This window comes from Neovison vison, chromosome 4 (genome assembly GCF_020171115.1).
Source record: "Neovison vison isolate M4711 chromosome 4, ASM_NN_V1, whole genome shotgun sequence".
Taxonomy (NCBI): domain Eukaryota; kingdom Metazoa; phylum Chordata; class Mammalia; order Carnivora; family Mustelidae; genus Neogale; species Neogale vison.
In genome coordinates, this window is record NC_058094.1 from 172,287,716 (window position 1) to 172,313,012 (window position 25,297).

A 25,297-nucleotide genomic window follows, 5' to 3' on the forward strand; every position below is an offset into this window, starting at 1 on the left:
AACTGTGGAAAGAACCTAGATGCCCTTCGATGGACGAATGGATAAAGAAGATATGGTACATATATACAATGGAGTATTATGCCTCCATCAGAAAGGATGACTGCCCAACTTGTATATCACCATGGACGGGACTGGAAGAGATTATGCTGAGTGAAATAAGTCAAGCAGAGAGAGTCAAGTATCATATGGTTTCGCTTACTTGTGGAGTGTGAGGAATAACACGGAGGACATTGGGAGATGGAGAGGAGAAGTGAGATGGGGGAAATCAGAGGGGGAGACAAACCATAAGAGACTGTGGACTCTGAGAAACAAACTGAGGGTTTGGAGGGGCGGGGTGTGGGGGCTGGGTAAGCCTGGTGGTGGGTATTAAGGAGGGCACGTATTGCATGGAGCCCTGGGTGTGGTGCATGAGTAATGAATCTTGGAACACTGAAAAAAATAAAATAAAATTACAACAACAACAAAAAGTAGAAAAGAAAAGCCACAAAACTGAGAGGTAAATAAAACCAGTAAAATCTGTCTCAGAGAAGTTAATCCCAAGGTTATATGTGTGGTAAATAGTTGTACTACAGTTACATGCCTATATTTCTTGAAACAAATTTCAATCCTCTCTCTGCTATATGAGAGGCAAGTGTACTAAAGTCCTGGCACTAAGTTAGCACACAGGGCACATTGTCTGTCTCAAGCAGCATCAGAAGGAGACCAAAGCTTGTAAGTTAATCTCTACTCCCTCTTTAACCTTGAGTTGCATTCTGATTACTCATTTCACAGCTTTTTAATCCTTGAAAAATATTACCGTAGCTATCCTCTAATGCTCCCAACTATTCTTGGATATATGTCCTGGAAATATGTCCACACTTAAGTATCAATGTTCAAAAATAGGCTAATGGAGATTCTTGAGACTTTTATCCTTTATTATCAAGTGTATGACTTGCCTCTTTGATATCTCAATGCATTCATACTTTCAGCACCTGGATGAGGGCCCAAAACTGTGTTTCAAATGTGTTCTTCATGTATCACTTACATACGGAATCTAAGTACATCAAAGGAAGTTCAGACCATGGTTTTAACGGTGACCACAAATGCCAGTGATAAAAATAAGCTATTTCTAAGAGGAAGGCTCCTTCAAATGGGTCTTTCTGAGGGGAAATACTGGTAATATTTCAGTACATATACATTTTTAAGTGCTTCTATGGACAAACGTTTAGTATCAGAAGCAGAGGACTGCGTCTTTCATTAAAATGAACTCAGAGGAAAATAGCTGATATAGATGACATGTTTTTTAGTAGAAAGTAATGATGAGAAACGGGGTCTTAGGTAAGTTGATGGGAATTCCAAGGCTCCCCTCATGGATATTCTGAATGATGATGACTCCAAGGACTGAGAGAAAGTAATAAATCATGGGAAGAAGTGAGAGGAAGTACTTTAACTTAGGCCAGTGCACACTGGACATCACCCTCAGTGATCCAATACGCCTGAAATCACACTGTGTTTTCAAAATAGTGAACTATAATATATAGCAAAGAACTACATAAAATTAGGTATGCTCTAGTATTTTTTAATAAAGAATCATAAATGTAGCTGAATTTAATCACCTATTCTCCAATAGAGACCATAGTCCTCACTATCAGAAAATAAAATTATCTTTAATCAATACATCTGCTTATTTTATAAACAGTGGTGGAAGTGAAGATGGTCTAAATTCAACTTCTGTTAAAAGTCAGAAAGGAATGAAAAAACCCTGAAGTTTAAGAAGTCATCCACAGAGGTCCACTTAATTATAATAAAACTGCAGGAATGAATGTAATTAATTACACAAAAATTATGATCACTAACCTTGTTTAGAAACAGAAAGCAATAAAGAGAAACAACTATACCGTTTACTTGCTCAGTAAAAGAATGAAAGTTTGAGGGGACTTTATAGATTCTTATTATAACAATTTTACAGATGAACATCCTTATTTCAGAAATGAACTAAATTGTATTATAGCCTAAGTATGTAATCAATGCCTCAGAATGGAATATTAAAGGTATAGTCAGGGTAAACTTCCAATTTGCAACCCTATATAATATGTGGGGAGACTGGCTTTATCAGTCAGAGTCCAATCAGGAGACAAAACCCACCAGTAATTTGAAAAAGAGAAAGTTAATATAAAGAATTGATAAAAGAATTAATATAAAGAGTTAATATATATTAATATAATAATAATTAATACAATAATTATTATAATAATATAATTAATATAAAGAGTTAATATAAAGAATTGATTAAAAAAAAGAAGTTAACTACTAAAAGAAAGAAACAGGGAGTAGTTCAGTGGTACAGAAGTAGCACCTATGAACACAGTTATTTCCTATGGAGCTAAGAAAGAATGAACAAAGCAGGCATGTATAAATTTAGGAAAATCCCCTTTCCCCGCTAACTGCCAAGTCTAAGAGTCAGACATCTTTGGAGAGGTTGTGGCTACCAAAGGAACTCTGGTGGAGACAGAAAGACTTGCTAGAGTATACAGACCCCTGAGGGTATATTACAGGCAGTCCTCTGATGTGGTCCCCTGGAGGGCAGAGGATCTTACCAAAAGTTATAGGCTACAACTAAACCATGGGGTGAATACTACCAAGATCCCTGGGCACCAATCTGCTAAGTGCCACATGAAAAACAGCACTCTGGACATGGAACAAAGTCCCTGCTGTTCTGGCTCTGTAGTATCCCTCCAATCTTTTAAGTTGACAAAGTCTAACATCAAGTGAGCTTGCAAAGGAGAAACATCTGTAGGATCCACCTCTGGTATTTATGCTTAGTCACAAATAATAATTTTGCGGTTCTTATTTCTGAATTAGGTTAACCATTGTATCACTCTGACTTCAAACTATTCACTAAGAAATCATACGGGTAGGATTGCTTACTAATTTAACTTTTTTTCTGAACTATAGATAAAGTATGTAAATTTTAAGTAACAACTTAACATATTTCTTACAAGTACATGCACTCATGTATAGCCACCACCCAAGACAAGGTAAAGTTCATGACCAGCATCTGGAAAGCTCATTCTTGCTTCTGCGAAGTAGTAATCATTTACATTTTAAGTATCCCCTTAAAAACCTTTACTCGATTTTTTACATGGTTAGTATAACTAATAGGAAAAACAGATAAATAATGCATCTTTATGTACTGGAGACCAAGCATGCCAGAAGCTCCTTTAATTTAAGACCTATTTAAATTTGTCATTTTACATTTCTTTCTAATGATGTCAAGGCACTCTATAGAAATTTTTGTGTTCCTCTCTTTTTCTGTAAGTTTACCATAATTAGCAATTCACTTCTCATCATGCCAGAGGAAAAGGGAATAAAATTTAGATAACATAAGAGACTCAAATATCCTTCTGTTCTTTTGTACAGGAATAGAAATCAAATTCAAGTTTTTGAGAATTAACTCTTTTCCATACCCTTAATGTGAGAAAATTCTGCATTTATGCAAAGCAAATTAATAACAACAAACAACAACAAAAACTCTAAAAGTAATTTGGGCTATTAAAGAAATAGATTATATACATGTAAAAATAAAAAGTATATATTGTTTCTTCAAAACTCATAGCATTTAACATATCAACAAATACAGAATGCATTTTTAATTTACTATTTTATTGAAAGTAGTGAAAAGAAAGTAACACATTAAGTAGGAAAAGAGGGCTTTTTCTTATTATATTTTATGACAACATTAGAATTTAGAAGTCTTCAAACTTCTAAACTTCAGTTACATAAATTTGACTAATCAGTATGAGCATAGTAACCCAAGAGGCTCAAGAAATTTGGTATTATAAGTTTTTCTTACTCCTGTGTATTTCTAGATTTCTAAAAATCCATTTTAATATTTTACATTATCACATAAAATTTAAAAGTCAGCTATCATATTGAAGGTTGACACATTCAACTACTAATTTATTTTTTTCCTATGAGCTTTCCTTCACAAGTCAAAAGCCTTTGAACTTAGATTAGACTTCATAGCCTCAAGGTGGTGAGTGTTTTTCCAGAAGGTTCTCAGATTTTTTTTAATGCCTGCCTCCACTGGAATTCGTTCAAAGTTTTCTAATGGGAAGCATACTTTAAACAGCCCGGATTCCATGTATTTAATGTATTATTTTACTTTATTGCTCTTCCCTAACTGAGAGCACTTAACAATCAACATATTTTTAAAAGTTTTATACTTGGTAATATTTTTGTTGGTTCTTTGTTTCCTCTTATAATGGGCTTTTAAAGATTAAGCGAATTTGCAGATTTCCCACGCAAACATATGAGCACAGGACAGTGTGGTCTTAGAAATTAAGTAATACGATGTATGCTTTCTACATTATCCATTTGCTGCATAGAAAATGAGGAAGCTTGCCAATGGGTTTATTTTACAGAGAAAACTACTATTTTGAAATAAAATACAGAGTTTACTACATGACCGTATTTTATTCCTAGTCATGTTCAATTTGGGAGTATCCTCTTGCATTTATACTCAAGGAAATGATGTCAGGGGCTGACCTATTATTTTCCAAGACAAAGGTTATCACACACACACAAAGTAAGTAACTTTTTTCTAGTTTGTATGTTCCCTTCAAATTGTTTTAATGAATTAACATTCTTGACAGTTTCATTATATGTACATGTTCAAAGTACTTAACAAAAATAATGTTGCATTTAAAATTTCACTGCCTTAAGCATAATGTTTGCCTATGTTGCTCCTATTTCCTTCATCCTCTTTTAGGAAGGATGTTTGGTCACCATACTCCTACACACATTGCTCGGTTATTCACCCTGATTTCAGGTCTCTTATTGCATCTCCCATTTAGTTTTTATTATTATTCCAGATTTCTTCCTTTTCCTTCCTTCCTCCCCACCCACTCAACCCAACCACCCACTGAAATGCTCAGTTCTACTCTTCGGTAGGTTTTCAAAATTAGCACTTTCCTTCATTTCCCTTCAGAAATGCTTTTGCATGCCTTCTTCCTCCTGAGAGACCATTTGCTCCCCTTACCTTTACAATCATTCTCCAACCTCTACTTAGCCCTACAGAGGTTTAGACTGTTTCCTGTTCTTCCCCTTCCCTTTTCATAACAAAACATTTCTTTGGAATGTACAGCCAAGAGTCCCAAAAAGTAGATTCAGTGAACCAGTACCATAAGAGGGCTTTGAATTAGATGAGAAATTTTGCAAAACTATGGCAATACTGAAATGCATTACGGTTAGTGCCTAGATGATTGCATTTTCATTTGCAATGTGGAATTACTGCCAAGAACTTGACTCTAGCTTATGTATGACAGCACACATTACCTAGGATTCAGAGCTCTTCTGAATGATCACTGATAATTGTGATATGAAGTCTTGTATTACGTGCAAGAGTCTGGAGACTCTTCCAAGCATGTCATAATAAGAAAAATGGAAGGCAGTATATTAAAAAGTAATGTTACAGCCATCCCTTTCTCAACCTTTTTTACGAGTTAGATACAAGTGGTGTGAAAAATGTATCTCTAATAATTGCACTTTTTTTCAAAAATGACCAGATTGTTTCCACTTAAATTTCAAACTCAACTTTCACCATTAATCTTTATATGCTATAAAATAAGCCATATTATTCATTTATTCATTCATTCAATATTTATTGAATACCTACTATGACTAAAACACAATTCAACAGGCATTATCAATAAAACCTTGATTTTCAACTTACCATGGGCCATGCGATGGAACCAGTAGTAGCCAAAATCAACTCCTAAGAAAGTTAAATACCAAGTCCATGGAGAATGCCAAGGCAAACTGATGAGCCTATAGTTCTCCCAGATATAAATGTAAGTGGTCAGTTCGATGCTCCTAGAAAACAAGCTGGAAAAATAAAATTCACACACAATGATTATACCACATTTTAAGTGAAAAACCATGTTAAAACATTTTAGGTAACATTTAAAAATTAGGGTATTTGGGCGCCTGGTGGCTCAATGGGTTAAAGCCTCTGCCTTCAGCTCAGGTCATGATCCCAGGGTCCTGGGATTGAGCCCCGCATGGGTCGCGCTGCTCAGTGGGGAGCCTGCTTCCCCCCCACCTCTCTGCCTGCCTCTCTGCCTACTTGTGATCTCTGTCAAATAAATAAATAAAATCTTTTTTTAAAACTTAGGGTATTCAAATACAAAAATAAAATTCTTTCTTCTTTTTTTTCTCACTGTTCTATCATACCTTTTAAAAGGCCCAATTTCACATGCTGCCTCATAGTTATCATGGATGCCAACTATTTACACTCAGTTTCATAGAATTTAGGATGCCATTCCTTTTTTTAATGTCTCTTAAAATAATTCCATGGAAGCCATACAACATAAATAGGACAAAACTACAACTTATTTTCTGTGACTTTCATTTCCACATCTTAATAAAGAGTACAATAAGGGTGCTTTTTAAAGGAAGTATAAAAGGTATAAAGTTTAAAGGGGACTTTAGAAATGCCTACTCCCTTAAAATATGTTACTCCCATAAAATTTGCCTTTAGACTGAAGTTGCTTCTGGTTAACTATTCTCTATTTCTCTCTATTCCCTCCTTCTTTCTTTTTCACACACACATATACACATACTTTTATGTTTTTAGATATTATAGTTAAGATCACAAGTTGGACTTTCATAGCATTTCAATGATTCTTATAGTAATATAAATTACAACTCTCAAGATATAAGGGAATAATGTTTTCTTAGAAAGAAATTATAAAAACCTACTTAGCACAATAGGTATCACATTACACCAGAGTGCTATTATTATTTTTTTTCTTGAGGACTTTACTTATCTATTTGTCAGACAGAGAGAGAGAGAGTACAAGCAGGGGGAGCAGCAGGTAGAGGGAGAAGCAGGTTCCCTGCTGAGCAAGGAGCCCAATGTGGACGTAGGGCTTGATGCCAGAACGCTGGGATCATGACCTGAGCTGAAGGCAGATGCTTAACCAACTGAACCACGCAGGCATCCCTCAGACTGCTATTGTTGAGAAGACAAGAAACAATTGGTACTGGTGAGGATGTGGAGAAAAGGGAACCTTCATGTAGTATTGACATAATGTAATTTGGTACAGCCCCTGTAAAACAAAGTATGGAGCCTCTTCAAAAAATTAAAAATGGAAATTCTATATGATCTAGTAAGTCCATTGTTGGATACTCACCAAAGAAAATGAAAACGGTAATCTGAAAACATATATGTATCCCTTTGTTTACTGCAGTTTTACTTTCAATAGAAAAGATATGGAAACAACCCACGTGTACATCAACAGAGAATGGATAAACATGATGTGCTACATAGGGACACCTGGTTGGCTCAGTTAGTTAAGCATCTGCCTTCAGCTCAGGTCATAATCCCAAGGTCCTGGAATTGAGCCCTGCATAGGGCTACCTACTTAATGGGTAGTCAGGTTCTCCCTCTCCCTTTGCCCGTCCCCAGCCCACCTAAGTGCTCTCTCTCTCTCTCTGTGCTGTCTCTCTCAAATAAATAAATTAAAATTTTTTTAAATTGTGGCAAATACATACAATGGACTATTACAGCACCATAAAAATAATGGGATCTTGCCATTTGGGACAACACAGATAGACCTAGAGGGGACAATGCTTAATGAATTAGATAGAGAAAGACAAATACTACATTATTTTGCTTATATGTGGAATCTAAATAACCAAATAAACAAAAAAAAATTTTTAAAAAGATTCATAAATACAGAAAACAAACCGTTGGTAGCCAGCAGCGGCAGTTGGGAGGTGAGGGGGTGGGGGGTGAAAAAGGTGAAGGTAAAGGGGATTGAGAGGTATAAACTTCTAGTTATAAAATAAATAAGTCAGGGGGATGAAAACTACAGCATAGGAAATACAGTCAATAATACTGTAATAACTGTATGGAGATAGATGGTAACTACACTTATCACGGTAGGCACTGCATAATGTACAGAACTACACAATCACTATGTGATACACCTGAAGCAAATATAAAACACTATATATCAACTAGACATCTATTTTTTGACATCTAGACACTTTATGTCAACTAGACATCTATTTTTTAAACACTATATGTCAACTAGACATCTATCTAGGTTTATTTTTTAAAACCTCTTTTTTAGAGATGCCTGGGTGGCTCAGTTGGTTAAGCGTCTGCCTTCGGCTCAGGTTATAATCCCACAGTGCTGGAATGGAGCCCTGCGCTGGGCTCCCTGCTCAGTGGAATCTGCTTCGCCCACTCGCTCGGCCTCTCCCCTCTACTTATTCTATCTCTCACATACTCTCTCTCTCTCAAATAAATTAAATCTTTAAAAAAATTTTTTTTCAAAACTAGTTAAAAGAAGTAATTGTTTTTAAAATGCAGACACCAGAATATGTATTATCACCTATGCTACCAAGTGTCTATACATTATCATTTCAAGAACTTCCTCAAAAATACATCATATACTTCAATTTTATTAAGTGTAGCATTTTCTCTTGAAATTATCTGTGATCAAATTTAAGTTTAAACTAAAAATAATCATTCCTTTATCACTTCTATAAGTTTGGTTGAATGGACTTTTTCTTTTATATTTATCATTAATAGGTAAAATAGGGTGCCTGGGTGGCTCAGTTGGTTAAGCAACTGCCTTCAGCTCAGGTCATGATCTCCGAGTCCCTGGATCGAGTCCCACATCGGGCTCCCAGCTCCATAGGGAGTCCACTTCTCCCTCTGACCTTCTTGCCTCTCAGCTCTCTCACACACTCTCTCTCTCAAATAAATAAATAAAATCTTTTTTTAAAAGTGTAAAATAAATTAATCATTCTATTTAATAAAGATTCATTTATAAACCATGAGCAAATGATGAAATTGTTAAACATTCTAATTTTAAATAAAAGCTAAAGAAGAAACTCAAATTAGTCTATTATTACAATTCACCATTTTAGAAGTATTGCCCTCTACATAGTGAGTATCTATGAATTAGCATGTAACTGAGTCTTTTGAAGTTATGAGCCTTTAAATTTAATCTACTTTTGACCTTATGATATGACTGTAACTATGATGTAATAATGTTAAAATTGTCTCATGTGTTGATTGCCTCAAGTTATTAATCTGTAACATAAAATGCTGTGTTACTTCACAATAGCAATACAAATAATGAATAGAAATGTCAAATGCCTACATTTTTAAAAGGACTACACATTATCAGATCTTAAAATCCAATTTTCAATTTTTTATAATTGTTGGTTCTTAAACTGGCCCCTCTATATGGAGAGTAAAGAGAAACCAAAGAAAAAGGCAAACCACTCCAGAATGGTGGGTGGTAGTTTTAATAAGCAAGGAAACTTACACAGAAGGCTGGGCTTGAGCAGCCTCAAGGTAAGTAAATCTCTGTACCTGCCTGCTAGTCATATATTCAGTCCAGACAATCTCAACACCTTACTCTCTCTTAGGCTTCATCCTTAAAACAGCAGCTAGTGAGGGAAAAGTACAGAATATACATTCCAAGGACAGGGGAGAAGGTAAGGAGACTCTGATTGCCCGAGTCCAAGTACAAGGGTCATCCAGTGGACACATTCTCTCAATGATCTTCTCCAACAATTATATGGCCAGAAAGAGCAGTTTTGTCCCTGAGTGAGAGTCCTGACCAAATGGAAATGCCTAGGCAGAACTCCTGTCACAACTCAGACCATGCCCTGGATATTTCAGAATCCCTATCAAAAGGGCTCTGAGCTGCTTGTAGGACCTACATGGGCCTCCTTCCTGGTCCAGTCCTCCACAGAGCCAACCTATGCAGGTATGTAAACTAGACATGACAATGTAATCCTTGGTTTTTAGATATGCACATATAACTAGGACAAGCAGTCTGGAATGTTCACATATAAGTGTTTGGGTCTGTCATGAGATAGAACAGGCTGTGGGCCAGGGGCTCCCACACTGCTCTGGAACTCTAGGGAATCCAATTCGTTATCCATTTTATTTATTATTGTCTTTATGGCAAATTATGCTCAGAGACTGTCTTGCTAATAATTTATTTAAGGTAGGTTACTGTGGGAATTATAATTTATAATAATAATATTTCCCAAGCCAGTAGCATACAGGATCATGCCTTTTAATAAGTCAATAAAGAAATAAAACTCCAAACCAGTGACAGATTAATTAGACCTATTGTTTTAAACAAAGGGGAGATGGAAGAAAGAAAGTCCAAATTTAGTGAAACCTTTCTATGGGTTGATTCTTGGAAGAATGAGCGGAGGCAACCAAGAGCTGATGTCTAGCTGCCAGCACAAATTGAAAGTCCCTGTTGCTAGGGCACAGGGCTGGCAGAACAAAGGCACCAGTGTTGGTAGGCAAGATGATTTCTCTCATGGAGCTGCCACAGATTCTACCACTGCCAGCAAAGAGTAGCCTCACCATGGCAGGAGCAAATGTTCCATAGTCTTCAGTGAGAGATTTAAGTTAGCAAAGAGTAGCCTTGTGCAAGCTGAACATTTTCTTTATGTTCTCCTTCTTATTTCTCCTTTCTTTCTCATTTCTCCTTCTTAAAGGACTTTAAGTCGTCACAAATTCTTGACAGTTAAGGTTTAAATATCTGTTATATTACATGTTTATATTGAAAGCACTCAGTAGCACAGCAATTATAATGACACTGTCCTGACAAGGCTTCCTCAATGTAAAGAAATTTACTCTTATATCAAAGCAACTTCACAAGCAGATCTGCAATCATGACAAACTAATACACAACATTTATCAAGGTGGGGGATAGAACAAATTTTATCTTAAAGCATGTCAGCTTGGTTGGCAACTTTTATATATTTAGACAATGGCTTCTTAACAGTGTCATTGTTGACATTTATTCAAGATTGTTCTTGTTGGGGCCTGTTCCCTGGAGTTACTCAAATTATGAAATCTTAAAATTGCTCCCTATTATCCATTAATAGAGGACTAACCATATAAAATTCAACTTTTAGGTAAAAAAACAGTGAATAATAATAACAATTTTGTTTGGTTAAATCTAATAATTTTTTCTAAAATAGGGATTCTAAACTTTGGTATTATTCCTGTTTGGGCCACATAATTCTTTGTTGTGAGGGCTTGTCCTGTGAATTGTAGAATGCTCAACAGCATCCCTGGGTCTCCTTTTTTTAAATTTTTTTTATTTTTTAAGATTTATTTATTTTAGAGAGAGGGAGAGAGAAAGGGAGTGGGGAGGGCAGAGGGAATGAGAGAGAAAGAAGTCCAAGCAGACTCCTCACTGAACACAGAGCTCGATAGAGGGCTAATCCCACCACCTGAGATCATGACCTGAGCTGAAACCAAGAGTCAGATGCTTAATTGACTGAGCCACCCAGCTGCGCCCCTGGATTTCTATTTACTAGATAGAGCCCTTCAAACTAGTTATTATAATTAAATGTCTAAATATCTCTTGAGGGACAGAATTGTCCCACTCAATAACCCTTTTTAAAAAGATTGGTCCAGAAAGAAAAAAATAAAATAAAACTCAAAGGTACAACAGAACGTTGAAATAATCTATAGCTTTTTACTTAAGCTTTAGTACATGCTGTTTAAAGCAGATCCATTTATGGGTTCACTGAATCATTCAATAAGTTCAGATTAAGAGCCTGCTGGTACAACACGAGACTAGGAGGACACACTGGTGAACAGGGCACTCATAATCACCTGTCTCATCAATGTTCCATCCATTCAGAATCTTTTTTTAAAAGGTGCTATCTCCTTTGTCAGTTCCACGGACAATTGAATTAGGCTTTAAAGATACTAAGATTTAATAAAAGAGGGTCCCTGGAAAACTTCCACTTACAAAACAAAGAGAACCTGCCTGCAATTGAAATACTTTTTTATTTCCTGTACAGGTGCCAGGTCTTGAGCAGACACCCAATTTATTACTCTGTCAACTTACTTATTAGGGTTGACACAAATCGAGCTGAAATATGCCTGACATACTACAGTCAAGACTTTTTTTTTCACACTTTAGCAAGAAGCCAAACCTTCCCCAAAGCAAAAGGAAAGAGGGGAAAAGCTGTGGGAGTTAAATTCCCTGCTTTCTATCAGCAAGATGAATATGATCCTCTTCCATCATAAATGGGAAAAAACAGCCATGGAGTACCCACAACTAAAAACGATTCAGCAAAGGGATACATCTGGGAAATGATTATCAAGCTCTGGAAAGCCCTTGATTGCAGGAAATAGCACCTACATTTTCAAAAATGTTCCCACCAGACCCTGAATCATAAACCAAAGCTCCTTCCTCTTTTTCTTCCCAATTCCTCCATCCTCTCCCAGCCCTGACCCCCAGCATATGACTCTGCACTGTGGAATTCAGACTTCAACTCTCTAAACTCCATCCTGTGGGAAGAGACGTATGTAATATGTATGAATGTAGCGAGCTTATTTTATCATGTGGAGATGAAATTTTGGGAGGCAGAGGGACTCTGTGTAACAAAATACTAGATCCTTTTTACTCAATAAGTTCGAATGCAAGACAAAGAAAATGGCCTAAATATAAGGAGGCATGAGAATCCTCTAATCAACAATCTGCATTATAGAGGCTTTCCTCCCATTCTCTTTCTTCTTCATAATTTCTCCTCAAATAGTTACTTTCACTTGCATCTGTGGTAAGTCCTTGGTAAAAGAAAGGTAGCACTTTAATAACATTTCTCTCAAAACTAGAAAATTATCCTGCCAATGTTTAGTTACTGTAAAATCTGGCAAGGTACTAAATTGCTATCCCTGGACTGATTGTGATGTTTTTAAAAAGATGAAGTTAGTTCATAAATTATAATTTATAAAGTTGAGACTTAAAAATGATCAGTGCATTGGAATAAATAATAATGGAAGACTGAGAATTACAAAGCTATGCAGTTCTTGAAGTCATCTAAGTATGAATGTACCCATCACCAAAAGCAGAAAGTTAACTTTGAATATGTTGTCCACTCTTCAGAATCTCAGGGTTAATTTAAGATATGAGAAAATTTGGCTAAAGTGGCCCTAAAATTCTCTAATTCTCAAATACTCCCATGCTCTAATCATTTATCAAGTGAAATTTGATGTAATGCTCTTATTGTAAACTTAAAATTTCAAAGCGACTTTCGAAGTGAAATTTTTTACTCAGTACTCATGAATATCTGCCAATTTATACTATTTCATCACTGTCATTAGAGCTGTGTGTACTGTCTGATTTGGCCAGATATCACAAAAATGAAGAAAATCAGTAGGACATCTTTTTTTCCTAATAATCCTATCTTATAAATTAGAAAATAAGCCAATTATTTGAATAGGATCATTCTAATCTCCTTACAAGCTCCATGAAGTTATAAACAAATACAGCTGAACGGTTAGATACTGATTTTTCCAAGAAATTTTGTTGTTTATTTATTTCAAAATCTCTTAAACCTAGCTCAGGAATGTGCCCTATCTGTAAAGGTACTGCCACTTTTGCTCCATCTAGTGGAATATTGATTTTCGCTCAGTATTAACAGAATACATAACGTAACCTCTACCTCCTAAAGACAGATAACATCTGTACTGCTATTTCTTACTGTGAAATGACGTTACATTGACGAAGCAATCATTTAATTTCCTTTTACAACAACCACAAAAACCATAGACCTTTATAAATAAAACATGGCAAATTTGGAAGAAACAAATTTGCTACATTCTTTACTATGCAAGAAGTAAATTACTTAAGAATTCCATTTCTCTATTGAGTAAGTACAAGGAAGCTTGCTTGCATGATTAGGGAAGGTTAGTCTAATAGCAATCTCTGAAGTTCCACAATTAACAACAAAGACAAAATATATTTATAAAGTTTGAGGTAAATGTTAAGAGGAAATGAAGCATTCTCCGTAGCAAATATCATGAACAAACCAGTAAGTTTTAAAAATATATTTTCTTCACCGAGGGGGTTAATAAAAAGTTACATTGAGATGTTAATATTAATAATAAAATACCATTATTAACATTACATAAATGCATTTATCTTTTATTTTGGACAATGAATAACTATTTATTAAGGTCCTCATCCAGAATGACAGGCACTGATTTGTTAGTAGTCTGACATCGCCGAAGGCACTACTGCCTGTGATACTACGGTCTAATATAAAAACCCAGTATACAATTTTCCTTTATTCTCCAATCCCACCCAAAGGAGTCAAAGTATCCTAAAGAAATTTAATTTCCTCCTCTTTAATTTTTTTTTTTAAATGAATTGAAACTTTCTTGTCAGGAATGGAAAATTCCGTGGCAGTCATGGCCTGTAAAACGGTGCATATGTATGGTTCAACATTGTGGAGCTAGCTCCATACTAAAATTTGGCAAGGACCCATATGTATTAAAAGTGGAGTGTCCCCAACTTATTTGAAAATTTACCTACTTAAATTATCCCTCAACCTATTGCAATTTGATTTATAATCTGCTGTTTCAACAAACTAAATGAACCCATTAAAAACAAACATACTGTAGATATTTATATCAGGAATAAAATTTCTCTGGGGAGGATGCAATTTATGGAAGCAGAAACATTGGAAGGAAGTAACAAATTGAGGTCCTGGTTTTCTAATGAAGAATTGGAAATTGAGTTCTGCTTAAATAAGCAGGAAAAAAAAAAGACGTGATTATTTTTCACTCATTAGCATTTAAGTCAGTAGCAGGATATTTCACAAGTTTTAGATACATTTTTTTAAAGTAGACTTAGTAAGTATTTGGTTAAGCTTAATTTTTATAGTCACATATGCAAGTAATTGATAGAAAAGCAGATTATCTACATATGCTCCACTTCATTTAACTATGATAAATAAAAATATCTGTCTATAACTTCGGAACCAGATCCTAACGAGGAAGAGTCTGCCTACTAGACTCCAGAAGAGCAAAACAGATGCAGGTCTGCCCAGAATCTGGATCTTAGGACAGATGGACTTTTATTACAGGTCATGGTCTGTCTGACAGGCTTATAAACAAGATAGAATCCTGTCTATGATAAATATTTTCCTTTACATAAATATTTGAAAGACACAGTATGTATCTTTTCTATCAATATGCTAAGTACGCTACTAATCTTCAAGATACTTTGAATTTTATGTAATGATGAAATTGAGATCCTCAAACAAACATTATTTTCCCTCAAAGTCTACATACAGCATTTCCATTACATGAAGGGCAAAGTGGAAAAACATGTTCATGGTTTCACTTTGATTTCTACAACTTCTTTCGTCAGAGACCACATGCCTACTTGGAATTATTATCCTAAGTGCAATTCCTCACAAGCAGATTAACAAATGGTATAGTACCATTTTTTTCTCCCAATTATGTATTTTAAGGATGTGGAAAGTCCCTGTTGTTGCTGTAGAAAATGAAATTAGTCCCTTGGAGAGGATATGATCAATGCCGTGTTAATCTAACCTTCAGCTGTTAATGATTTGCACGAGGATTCCCCTTGATGCTGAAATATTGTTTTAAGAGTTTCTGTTAAATCCCCCTTCCTGTCTTTCACTGAAAGGGGATTGAGTAGAGTGGATCCTGTGGATCAGCTTTTCTTCTCTCCTGTGTGTGTGTGTGTGTATGTGTGTGTGTGCATGTGCACATGCTTAATAGGAACAAATAAGTGAAAATATTTTTACATTTCTCTTTCAGATAATTTGCTTTGCTGAAATGTTTTAGGTAAAAGGTTGTAAAAGATCAAATCTTTGCAACCCTTGCAAAATTATCCACATTTCAAAATTTAGAATTGCTGGCCACACATACAAAAACAACAGCAACAACAAGCAATTTGCTACTTCCCATTCAAAACACAACTGTGGAAAAATATGTTCCACATTCAAGTTTACAACTTCTTTCAAAGAGCACCAGGGTGAACAGCTTGTGTCAGCTTCCACAGTGTTGTGGGGAGTGGGCTGTGAAGGAAAGGAGCTGTATGTTTCATCCCTGAAGGACTGCATTGTTTTGGTCTCTCGCTTTCTCTCCCTCTCCCCCTCCTGCTCTCTTCTCTTTCTTTCTCTCCCTCTCTCCCTTCTCCCTTATGCATTGGGGGTTTGTTTATAGCAAACATACACACATATATATTTGGTTCTGGGGTACCTGTTAAAACTCTGTTAACTTTTTATCACACTGCTGAACAGAAACATTGTGCTAAGGATTCAGTTTCTATTTCTAGTAGTTATCAGTTTATGGCAAGAGAATAATCTAATTCCACTTGTGACCGAAGTCCAACTTGAAAAAGTAAAAGTCAGGCTGAAACATTGAGTCAGCTTGATGTTTCCTTGAGTTCTTAATAAATTCATTCCAACTCAACACAATATGTGATCCCTAATGTGTGGCAGGGCACCTCTCAATTATCAACTTATTCTTCTAGTTCATCACTTGTCTGATTTCCATGAGATTGTACACTTAACTTCCTCAAAAGAAACTACAGTAACCAACTGGGTAGTTTTCAATAATCAAATCTATGTATCCTCTCAGTATGCTTAATGTATTTCTTATTCAAGTCTGATCAAAGGAGACATGAAATAGAAAAAATTATGCACAATTATAAACTCCTATTTAGCATATTAGGGGAATTAACTGCAAATAACTTGGGATATTATCCTCTAATTCTGACAGCAACGTGCAACCATGAGTAGATTTTCAGTCATTATTATGATGATTATCAGAATTATTACTATTATTATTTTATACCCATTAGCTTATTTTTCCATGGTAACATTTATGAAAGAAATTTTCCTTTAAGTTTACTCCCTATCTAAACAATTTTATGCAATTACATGAAATTATTCTACCTTTTCTCAGATATCTTTAAGTTTTTATTTTAAAAAATCCACCTTGGTTTCGCACTGGGTGGTTCAGAAACATTCCAAAGCAATGAACACTGGTCAGAAGTAAAGCTCTTAAAACAGTAAAAGAGGCAATGAGTGGGAAGTAGGAATGAGAGCATTCATCAGCAATGCAGAGCACAGAGTTCTAAGGGAAGATTCACCTTCTACCCCTTTGGCAAATCCTCATGTACTAAAGAGCCTCCCATGCATTGCTTTTACTCTCCCTACATTATAATTTACTCTTTCTAAAATGTAGTGGGTCATTTATTGCTCACTGTTTGGTACCTTCATCATCTAATCTTACCAACATAACACTACAAAAATATTAAATTTTTAAAAATCTAGAATATACCAGATATCATTCCAGGCATAGGGGTTAAAATTATGAAGAAAAATCCCTCTTACTCTCAAGTTGCATGCAATCTATCAGGAAGGACTGGGTAAAAAAAACAGGTGAGCATAATGCCATGTGACAATTCTGCAACTGGGGTAAGCACAAGATTCCATGGGACCACAGTGAAGTGATGCCTCAAGTAGGGTTGGAAGACAGAGAAGATTCGCTGAACAGTGTGTCTCTTCAAGAGAAGTCTATCCTTAGACCTAAGAAATGAATCAGTTAGCCACAGTAATGGCTTTCCAAGCAGAGGGAAGCATGTATGACATCTGAGCAATGGCAAGTGGTAGAGTATGAAAGGAACAAATATTGCAAAGGGGTAAGGAGAATGAAGGGGGCAAAAGTAAGCATAGACAGACAAAGGCTTCTACAGTTCAGGAAAAAAAAAAATTCAAACTTTATCCTTAGGCAATATGGAACCTATGAAGAATTTTCACCAGATCCAAATTATAGAAATGTTTTGTTGAAAATGAGGTAGCACTAGAGAGAGGACTAGAGACCACTTGGGAGACCACGTAGTGATTCAAAGCTTTCTGTGATCTTTATTAGAGAGTATCTGTACCAGAAATTGAACAGCACATGAGTTTGGCTGAGGCAAAATTAATTTTCTAGTAGATAACTAGACTATATAACTCAGGGTCAGACTAGGCTAAAGCAAGTGAAACACTTAGCTTGGGCACAAAATTTAAGGGGGCAGCAGTAAACTTGGTAATCAAGATAACTAACATTTAGAGTAGTACCTTTAAAAATGAATACAAAAACAAATCCATGGTAAACGAAATATCAAGAATTTAAATAATGACAGCAACTGTATACTTTGAGAATATATGTATATATGTGAAAACAGACGAACTCCCCATACAGTAGGTTCCTCTTCCATCTTACTTAGATAATTTCAGGTTATTCATTTAGCATGGCTAACCAACTAACTCACCTTGGAAGCCGAGAAAAAATGCCGGCTGATATTGATGTTAATGCATCATCCAAACGACCTGATGGCTTCCCTTTGAGAATCCAGCTGACGGCCAGTTCAAGAAGCATTAAGGAAATGAAAAATGGAGTTGCCTGGAAAGGAAATGGCACAAAAAAGATGCTATTGTGCTTGGTATAAAATTCTTCCACATTTCCTGATTAGTCATTCCAGAAGTAGGAGGCCCAGGGTGACATCTCATAGCAGGAGAAGGTATATACTTATCCTAGAGGATCACTTCCTCCCAACAGGCAAAGAAATCTGATTATTTCAGACATATACTAAACAGGTGCTCAAAATCTATCATCCAATTTGGAAATGAAATATAACCATAGATGTAACCATTATAATTCTGTCAAGAAAATAATAAGCTTAGGAGGGATAGGTTTCAAGTTAGACCAGAAAAAAAAGAATTAAAATAAGCACAATAATCAGAAGTCTATTATCTCCATGACTAAGACCCTCGTTAAAAGGCTTCACTTAGGATACACATATTTCTAGTTTTTCATATTAAAATTACAGGAATGACAAAATTGAAACTGTAGGAACAAAACATTTTCTTCCAAGTATTTCAGAGAATATGATTGTTTAAAATGTGTATTTAAAACATCATTGAAGTTTTATTCACTCAGTTTTAGCTCTGTGCTATAATAAGTATTTTTGGGCTCCATTCTGGATGACAAATGCTGAAAAAAGTTTGATGTTATAATACAAAAAATAATGATTTATAAAGATGGGAGAATCACATTTTCTCCTTAAAAACTTAGAAAGGAGTAATATCAAATCCTGAAAAAGTTATGGGTTATACTCACTTGGAAGCTGGTCATGAGTGCTGAAGTTTTCTAAACTGAACTCCCAAGAACATCATCTCTGATGTCATTTTTTTTTTTCCTTATTTCTGGTCTGAACTCGTAAGTGTTATAGGAACAACTTTGACAGGGTGGGGAACTTAGGTATTCAAGTTCTAATTCTGGATATTTCCACTTCCAATCATAGCCAGGAGCCAGAAGTAAGAAGTGCCTCTGAACACTTCAGAATTTCAAAGAAAACTTGGTTGAAGTTCAAACTTAGGAAGTCAGAGTCGGACTCCGTCAGCTCTATAGCCACTCTGCAGAACTACTCTACCAAATTAAAGAGGAAATAGTTCCTGGGAGGTAGTTTGCCCTTTAAAACCAAAACTGTTACAGAGTTTACTGATGTCATATAACCATTTGACACTGAGCTTCTGACAACTAAATTTCTTTGTAAAGTTTTATCGTATTTTGCAGTGACATAACCAAGGAAAAGAGTTTAACAGGAGAAACTGGTCTTTGATATTGTACAGAAATTCAATTCAAGTAGAAATTTTAATATGGCTCCATGCCTTTATAAAACTGAATTATTTTTATTAGAATTTAATAATTTGAAGAACAAATGTGAACAAAACCCCAGGATGGGTTTAACATACTTCTTATTAAGACAAACGCAACAGTAGCCTCTTCCCATATAGTCTCACCTGCTTTACATAATCAGGCACCTCTTCCAGGGTTTGGAATGACGTTTCATTGGGCTTCACCATGTAAAACATCATGCGAATTCCCTGGGAAACTGAAACATCCTGTTGGGCTTCTGGGTTCATGTCTGCCCTTGTCTGATTCCCAGCTGGAGAATATTTGCGATTCAGTGGTTGAAGCCAGAGGCTGAACAAAGAGGACCAGAACTGTGCTACACAGAACAAGCCCTTTGTCAGAGAACAGCTAGGAACAGAGCTCCATGGAGAACACAGCCAACAGCAGTTTCTGTGTAAAGAGACAGGAAAACACCGGGACCAAGAAGGAGTTCAGAGTTCAGCGGGTGCAGGACACAGGAGGGAGGGAAAGGGGAGGAATCATGCCCAAAACAAAGATAAACACTGGAGTTTGACTGTAGGTGGAGTAACTTAACATTAAAAAAAAAAAAAAGAAAAACAGACAAACAAAAAAAAACGTGGTACAGCCTTAGAAAGGGGAAGAGAAAAGTGCTAACAGGTGAAAGTTCACTCTGAAAAAGTGGACAGCTATTCAAGACTCAGAGCACAAAATGAAAATTCTTCTTTTTTTTTTTTAAATTCACATTGTGTTCTGTTTGTTTTCTTCTCAGAGTCCTATTTCCTCAAAGGACAGGGTGCTCTAATCTCAGTAAGGCTAAGCTTCAAAGTCAATAAGCACTGACTATATCACACTGGTTATTGCCTATAGATTTCTGGGCTTGTACAGTATTAACTTCTGAATGTTTGCAAACCAATTCAAGGGCATTTGGCTTGTTACATGATCCACCATGTTTAATGGAACCTTGACTAATCATATCTGTATTTTTCTGAGCACTTATGGGGACTCTCTGATCAAAGAAGCTGTCAAGATATTGCTGCAAAACTGTATCTGTGTTTTGCAGGAGGAGCACAAGTTGATTATGCCTTTCAGGGAGGTTAGAGGGCACTTCATTGATTGCATCATCAGTGAATGAGTGGAGGTTTCCTGAACAGCTTCAGCCCTTCACCTGGAATGGCTGTGATCACCCCTTAGCTACCAACTCATCTTTTAAACATGTTTATATAGATTTCACTAAATTATCAATACACGATTATTTTAGAAAGAATAGAAACTACAGATAAACAATAAATAAATTGTTACCCAAGAGACACTATTAACATTTTGGTATATGAATAGTCAGTTCTGCTGCTTTATGACATACAAGCTGCTAAAAATCAGTATAATTTTCAAAGCTGTACAATAAAAACCATGAGGCTGATGAGAAAAATGGGATTTGGGTATAATACTTGAAAACATTGTAATGATCCATAAGGAAGAAAAAAAAGATTAAGACCTAATAAAAATTGTACACTTTTACACACACATGTTACATGGTTAGGAAATGTACACTACAGTAAGTATGGTGCTTCATCTTGAAAAAGACCTGACATTTGTTTGTGGAGGTGGGCATTGGAAAAGTGGCAGAACCTGAGTTACTGTGGAGTCATCAATTTATTAGAAGTTCCCTCCACTCAGTATACGGTTAGACTTTTTCATTTTTAAATTTCTTTTACTATTGTTTTTTCCAGCTACAGAGGTGTGTGTGTATACATTCCAAGCAGGAATACAAAATCATTTTAAGTATTTAAAGTGACTGAACACTAATACTTAGTTACAGAAACAGTAGAAGAGGTAAAAAATCAAATAAGAACAAAAAGAAATCTAGGGATTAATATCGATAGGAAGTCAATAGCATCTTTAAGCTATAGGGACCAAAAAAAAAAGAAGGGTGTGTTAATACTGCGCAGGGCCTGGGCAGTATTAATCGCAATATGCCTAATAAGATCACTGGCCATGAAACAAACTCCAAAAACAATAACCAAAGCAAAAAGAGTTAGGAAAGAGTATGATGGCTACTCCCTTACAGCCAACCAACCTCCCAGCAATACTTCACATTGGGCTAAGTGAGTCAAAGCCAGTTAAAAGAAAAGCCTGGGAGAAGTCTCTGACCTGGAGGGACTATGGAAGAGGGAAGAAGAAGGGGAGGAACACGTCCAAGGAAAAAGCCAATCAAGGACCAGCACACCATTGTAACTTACTCAACTGTTTCTCCACTGCAGTGCAATTAAGTCTAGTTTTTCAGTTTTAGCTAATAAATTTAATGCAGCAATGAACATCATGGTATAAATATCTCATACAGTTATGTATGTTTTGTATTAAATAGATTTCTAGCAGTGGAATTATGTTATTGAAGGGTATGTAAAATTTATGCTTTGAGAGTGGCTGCCAAATGCACCTCCGAGATTGCCTTTCACTCTTGTTAACACTAGCTACTATGAGTCCTTTATAGTTTTAAGCCCATTGGGAAAAATGACATCTTGCCTTAATTTGCATTTTTCCAGTGACTTTAAAAATCTTGGCAATATACTTATTAGTCATTTGCTTTTCTTTGTGTGTGATTTATTTTTAAATATATGTTGCATGTGATTTTATATTTTCTTTCTGTACTGATTTATACAGTATTTGTATTATATATATATATATATATATATATATATATGTATTTTGCTCCTGTATATGGCAAATGCTCTCTCAGTCTTTATTTGTTTTTAACTTTGTTACCTATATGTTGTCATACAACAATTGTAACTTTGTGTGCCCTGCTATCATTCCTTTTATTACTTCTGCCTTTGGGTCTTATTCATGACTGTTTTCTTCACCAGAATTCTACAAAAATAACCTTCTGTGTTTTCTTCTAGTATGTTTCCAGGACTTTTCAGTTGTTCCTTTAGTCATCTGGAGTTCAGTTTGTATATGCTATGAAGTCATTATTCCATGTTATACCCTCCCTATCTACCCTGGATGATCCCAGTTCTTCCCATACCATTACTTAAAGTCATACCTTCCACACTATTCTTTGACATGTCTGCACCATCTCCAGGCTCTCCACTCTGTCCTACTGATGCATGTATCTATTCTTGTACTGTATCATGTTGTCTTAATCACTGTACCACCATAATAAATTCTAGTAACTTGTAGAACAACTTTTCATTTGTGAGTTTTGTTTCTCAAAAATTTTAAACTACTTTTCACATTTGTTCTAATGGATCTATTTAACACAAACCTAAAAAAATCCTATTGGCATTTTAAGTGGAACTTCATTGAATTCATGGATTGATTTGGAAGAGATGACATCACAGGCACTCAATAAACCTGTGTGGAACAAATGAACATAGACATTACCATCATTTAAACCTCATTCTGTATTTGAGTGATGCCAATGCAGACTACCAATTCCTTATCCTCTCCATTCTTTTTTTTTTTTTAAGATTTTATTTTTAAATAATCTCTCCCATAATATGGGGCTAAAGCCCATAACCCTGAGAGCAAGAGTCACGCACTCCACCAGCTGAGCCAGCCAGACACCCCTATCCAACTCCTCCTCCTCCTCCTCCTACTTCTCCTCCTCACCTCCTTCTCACCCTCCTTCCTCTTCTTTGGTACTGGCACAGGTGGCAGTCTTTCTTCTCTTCTTATTTTTCACCAGAAGGTATACATATCATTGTATATCTTACCATAATTTTTTCTTACCTATATATGTGAAGAAATCCTTGGCTAAAAATAAAATCTCTACTCAAAAATTAATCCCCCCCAAAAAATCAACAGAGATAAAACGCTTTGGCTAGAAATCCATCAGGTGAAACAGGACATATAGAAGAGATGGTTTAAAGCCTATACCAGAACCAGCAAGAAAAAGCCAGAGATAGTTCCAGATGCTTTTCTGTCAAGTTTCTATCCAAAGATTTCTAGTCAATGGGGCTTTGTTGGCAGTCCCCTCCTTCACCTAATTAAAGTGGAAATGCTTAAGAGCCTGATGTGAGTGATAAGCATCCCATGAGAGCTCAAGACATGACAACCTGCGGCACTATGCTCTCATCTGCAAATAAATCAGAACAAAAAGACATCAGAAGCTTCTTGTATTGAACGGACACTAAAATAAATAAATAACATTTTGTAAAAATGAAACTTATATGGGACTTCTAATGATACTGATGACTGTCCAGTCAAGAAAGACAGATCACAGTAACTTGAACAGGGGAAACTTAATACAAAGAATTGTTAGTTTTGACATAGTCTGTAGAAATATTTTTCTAGATATGTCTCCTCAGACAAGAGAAACAAAAGTAAAATTAAACCATTGAGACTACACCAACCTAAAAAGCTTTTTCACAGAAAGGGAAATCATCAACAAAATGACAAGGGAACATCCTGAATCAGAGAAGATACTTGGAAATTATATATCCAATAACAAGTTATTATCCTATAGAGAGAGAGAGGATATTTTAAAAATATATAATATAATAATGTTAAAAATTAATAAATATTATATAATATTAAAAATTTATAAATATATAATAAAATATATAAAATATATACATATATGTATATATACAAGTTTATACATATATGTATAAATTTGTATATATGTATAAATTTGTATATCTCAACACTAAAAAATTCAAATAATTCAATTAAAAATGGGCAGAGGATCTGAACAGATATCTTTCCAAAGAAGACATAGAATAGAGTGCCAACAGACACATGAAAAGATGTTAACATCACCAGTCATCAGGAAAATGCAAGTCAAAACCACAATGAGATATCACCTCATACCTGTCAGTATGACTGAAATAAAAAAGGCAAGAAATAACAAGTGTTGGTGAGGATGTAGAGAAAAAGTAACTCTTGCACATTGTTAGTGGAATAAAAAATGGCATAGCCACAATGAATAACAGTGTGGAAGGTCCTCAAAATAAAAAATAGAATTAACACAGGATCCAGTAGTTCCACTACTAGATATTTACCCAAAGAAAATGAAAGGACTAACTTGAAAATATATATGCACCCCAATGTTCAAAAGCACTATTAATAATTGCCAAATTATGGAAGCAACCCAAGTGTCCATCCACAGATGAATGGATAAAGAAATGGAACACACAAATGGAACACTACTCAGAAATAGAAAAGAATGAGATCTTCCCATTTGCAACAACATGAATGGACCTAGAGGGCATAAAGCTAACTGAAGTAAGGCAGGCAAACATAAATGCTGTATGACTTCACTTACACGTGGGATTTAAGAAACAAAAGAAATGAACAAACAGAAGAAAAAGACAAAAGAGACTCAAATATGGAGAAAACGCTGTTTGTTGCTGGAAAGGAGTTGGGTGGTGAGATGGGTAAAATAGATAAAGGGGTCTGAGAGTACACTTACTGTGATGAGTACTGAGTAATGCAGAGAATTGCTGAATCATTATACTGCACACCTGTACAATACCATAACAGGAACATAACACTGTATGTTAGTTCTAGTTCACACAAGTAAATAAAAAAGAATTGTAAGCTATAATAGGGAATTGGAGTAATGAGGAAGTACCTAATAAAAATTGAGGAAACTCTAAAAAATATGGGAATAGCAGAAGTAAGGAGTAGCTACTACCCTCAGGGCTGGACTGAGGAACTTACTGGAAATTGTATTGGAAGAGGTCAGTGAGAGGACCACGTTCACTAATTGACCATCAGACTGTACTCTCCCCTGTCCATGGAATGCACAATCTGCCCAGTATGCCCACAGAATTGTGT

General features: G+C 35.6%; 1 protein-coding gene across 1 annotated transcript in view; it reads right to left on the reverse strand.

The window, feature by feature from the left end:
• AGMO (alkylglycerol monooxygenase) overlaps positions 1 to 20,224 on the reverse strand; it is a 345,447-nt gene extending 325,223 nt beyond the window's left edge. Inside the window, exons 1-3 of the mRNA XM_044246135.1 lie at positions 19,663 to 20,224; positions 18,132 to 18,262; positions 5,714 to 5,865 (exon numbers count right to left, since the gene is read on the reverse strand). Coding sequence (XP_044102070.1) covers positions 5,714 to 5,865; positions 18,132 to 18,262; positions 19,663 to 19,785 — 406 coding nt within the window. The 5' untranslated portion in view covers positions 19,786 to 20,224. The remainder of the gene's footprint in view (positions 1 to 5,713; positions 5,866 to 18,131; positions 18,263 to 19,662) is intronic.
• Between the last annotated feature and the right edge of the window lie 5,073 nt (positions 20,225 to 25,297).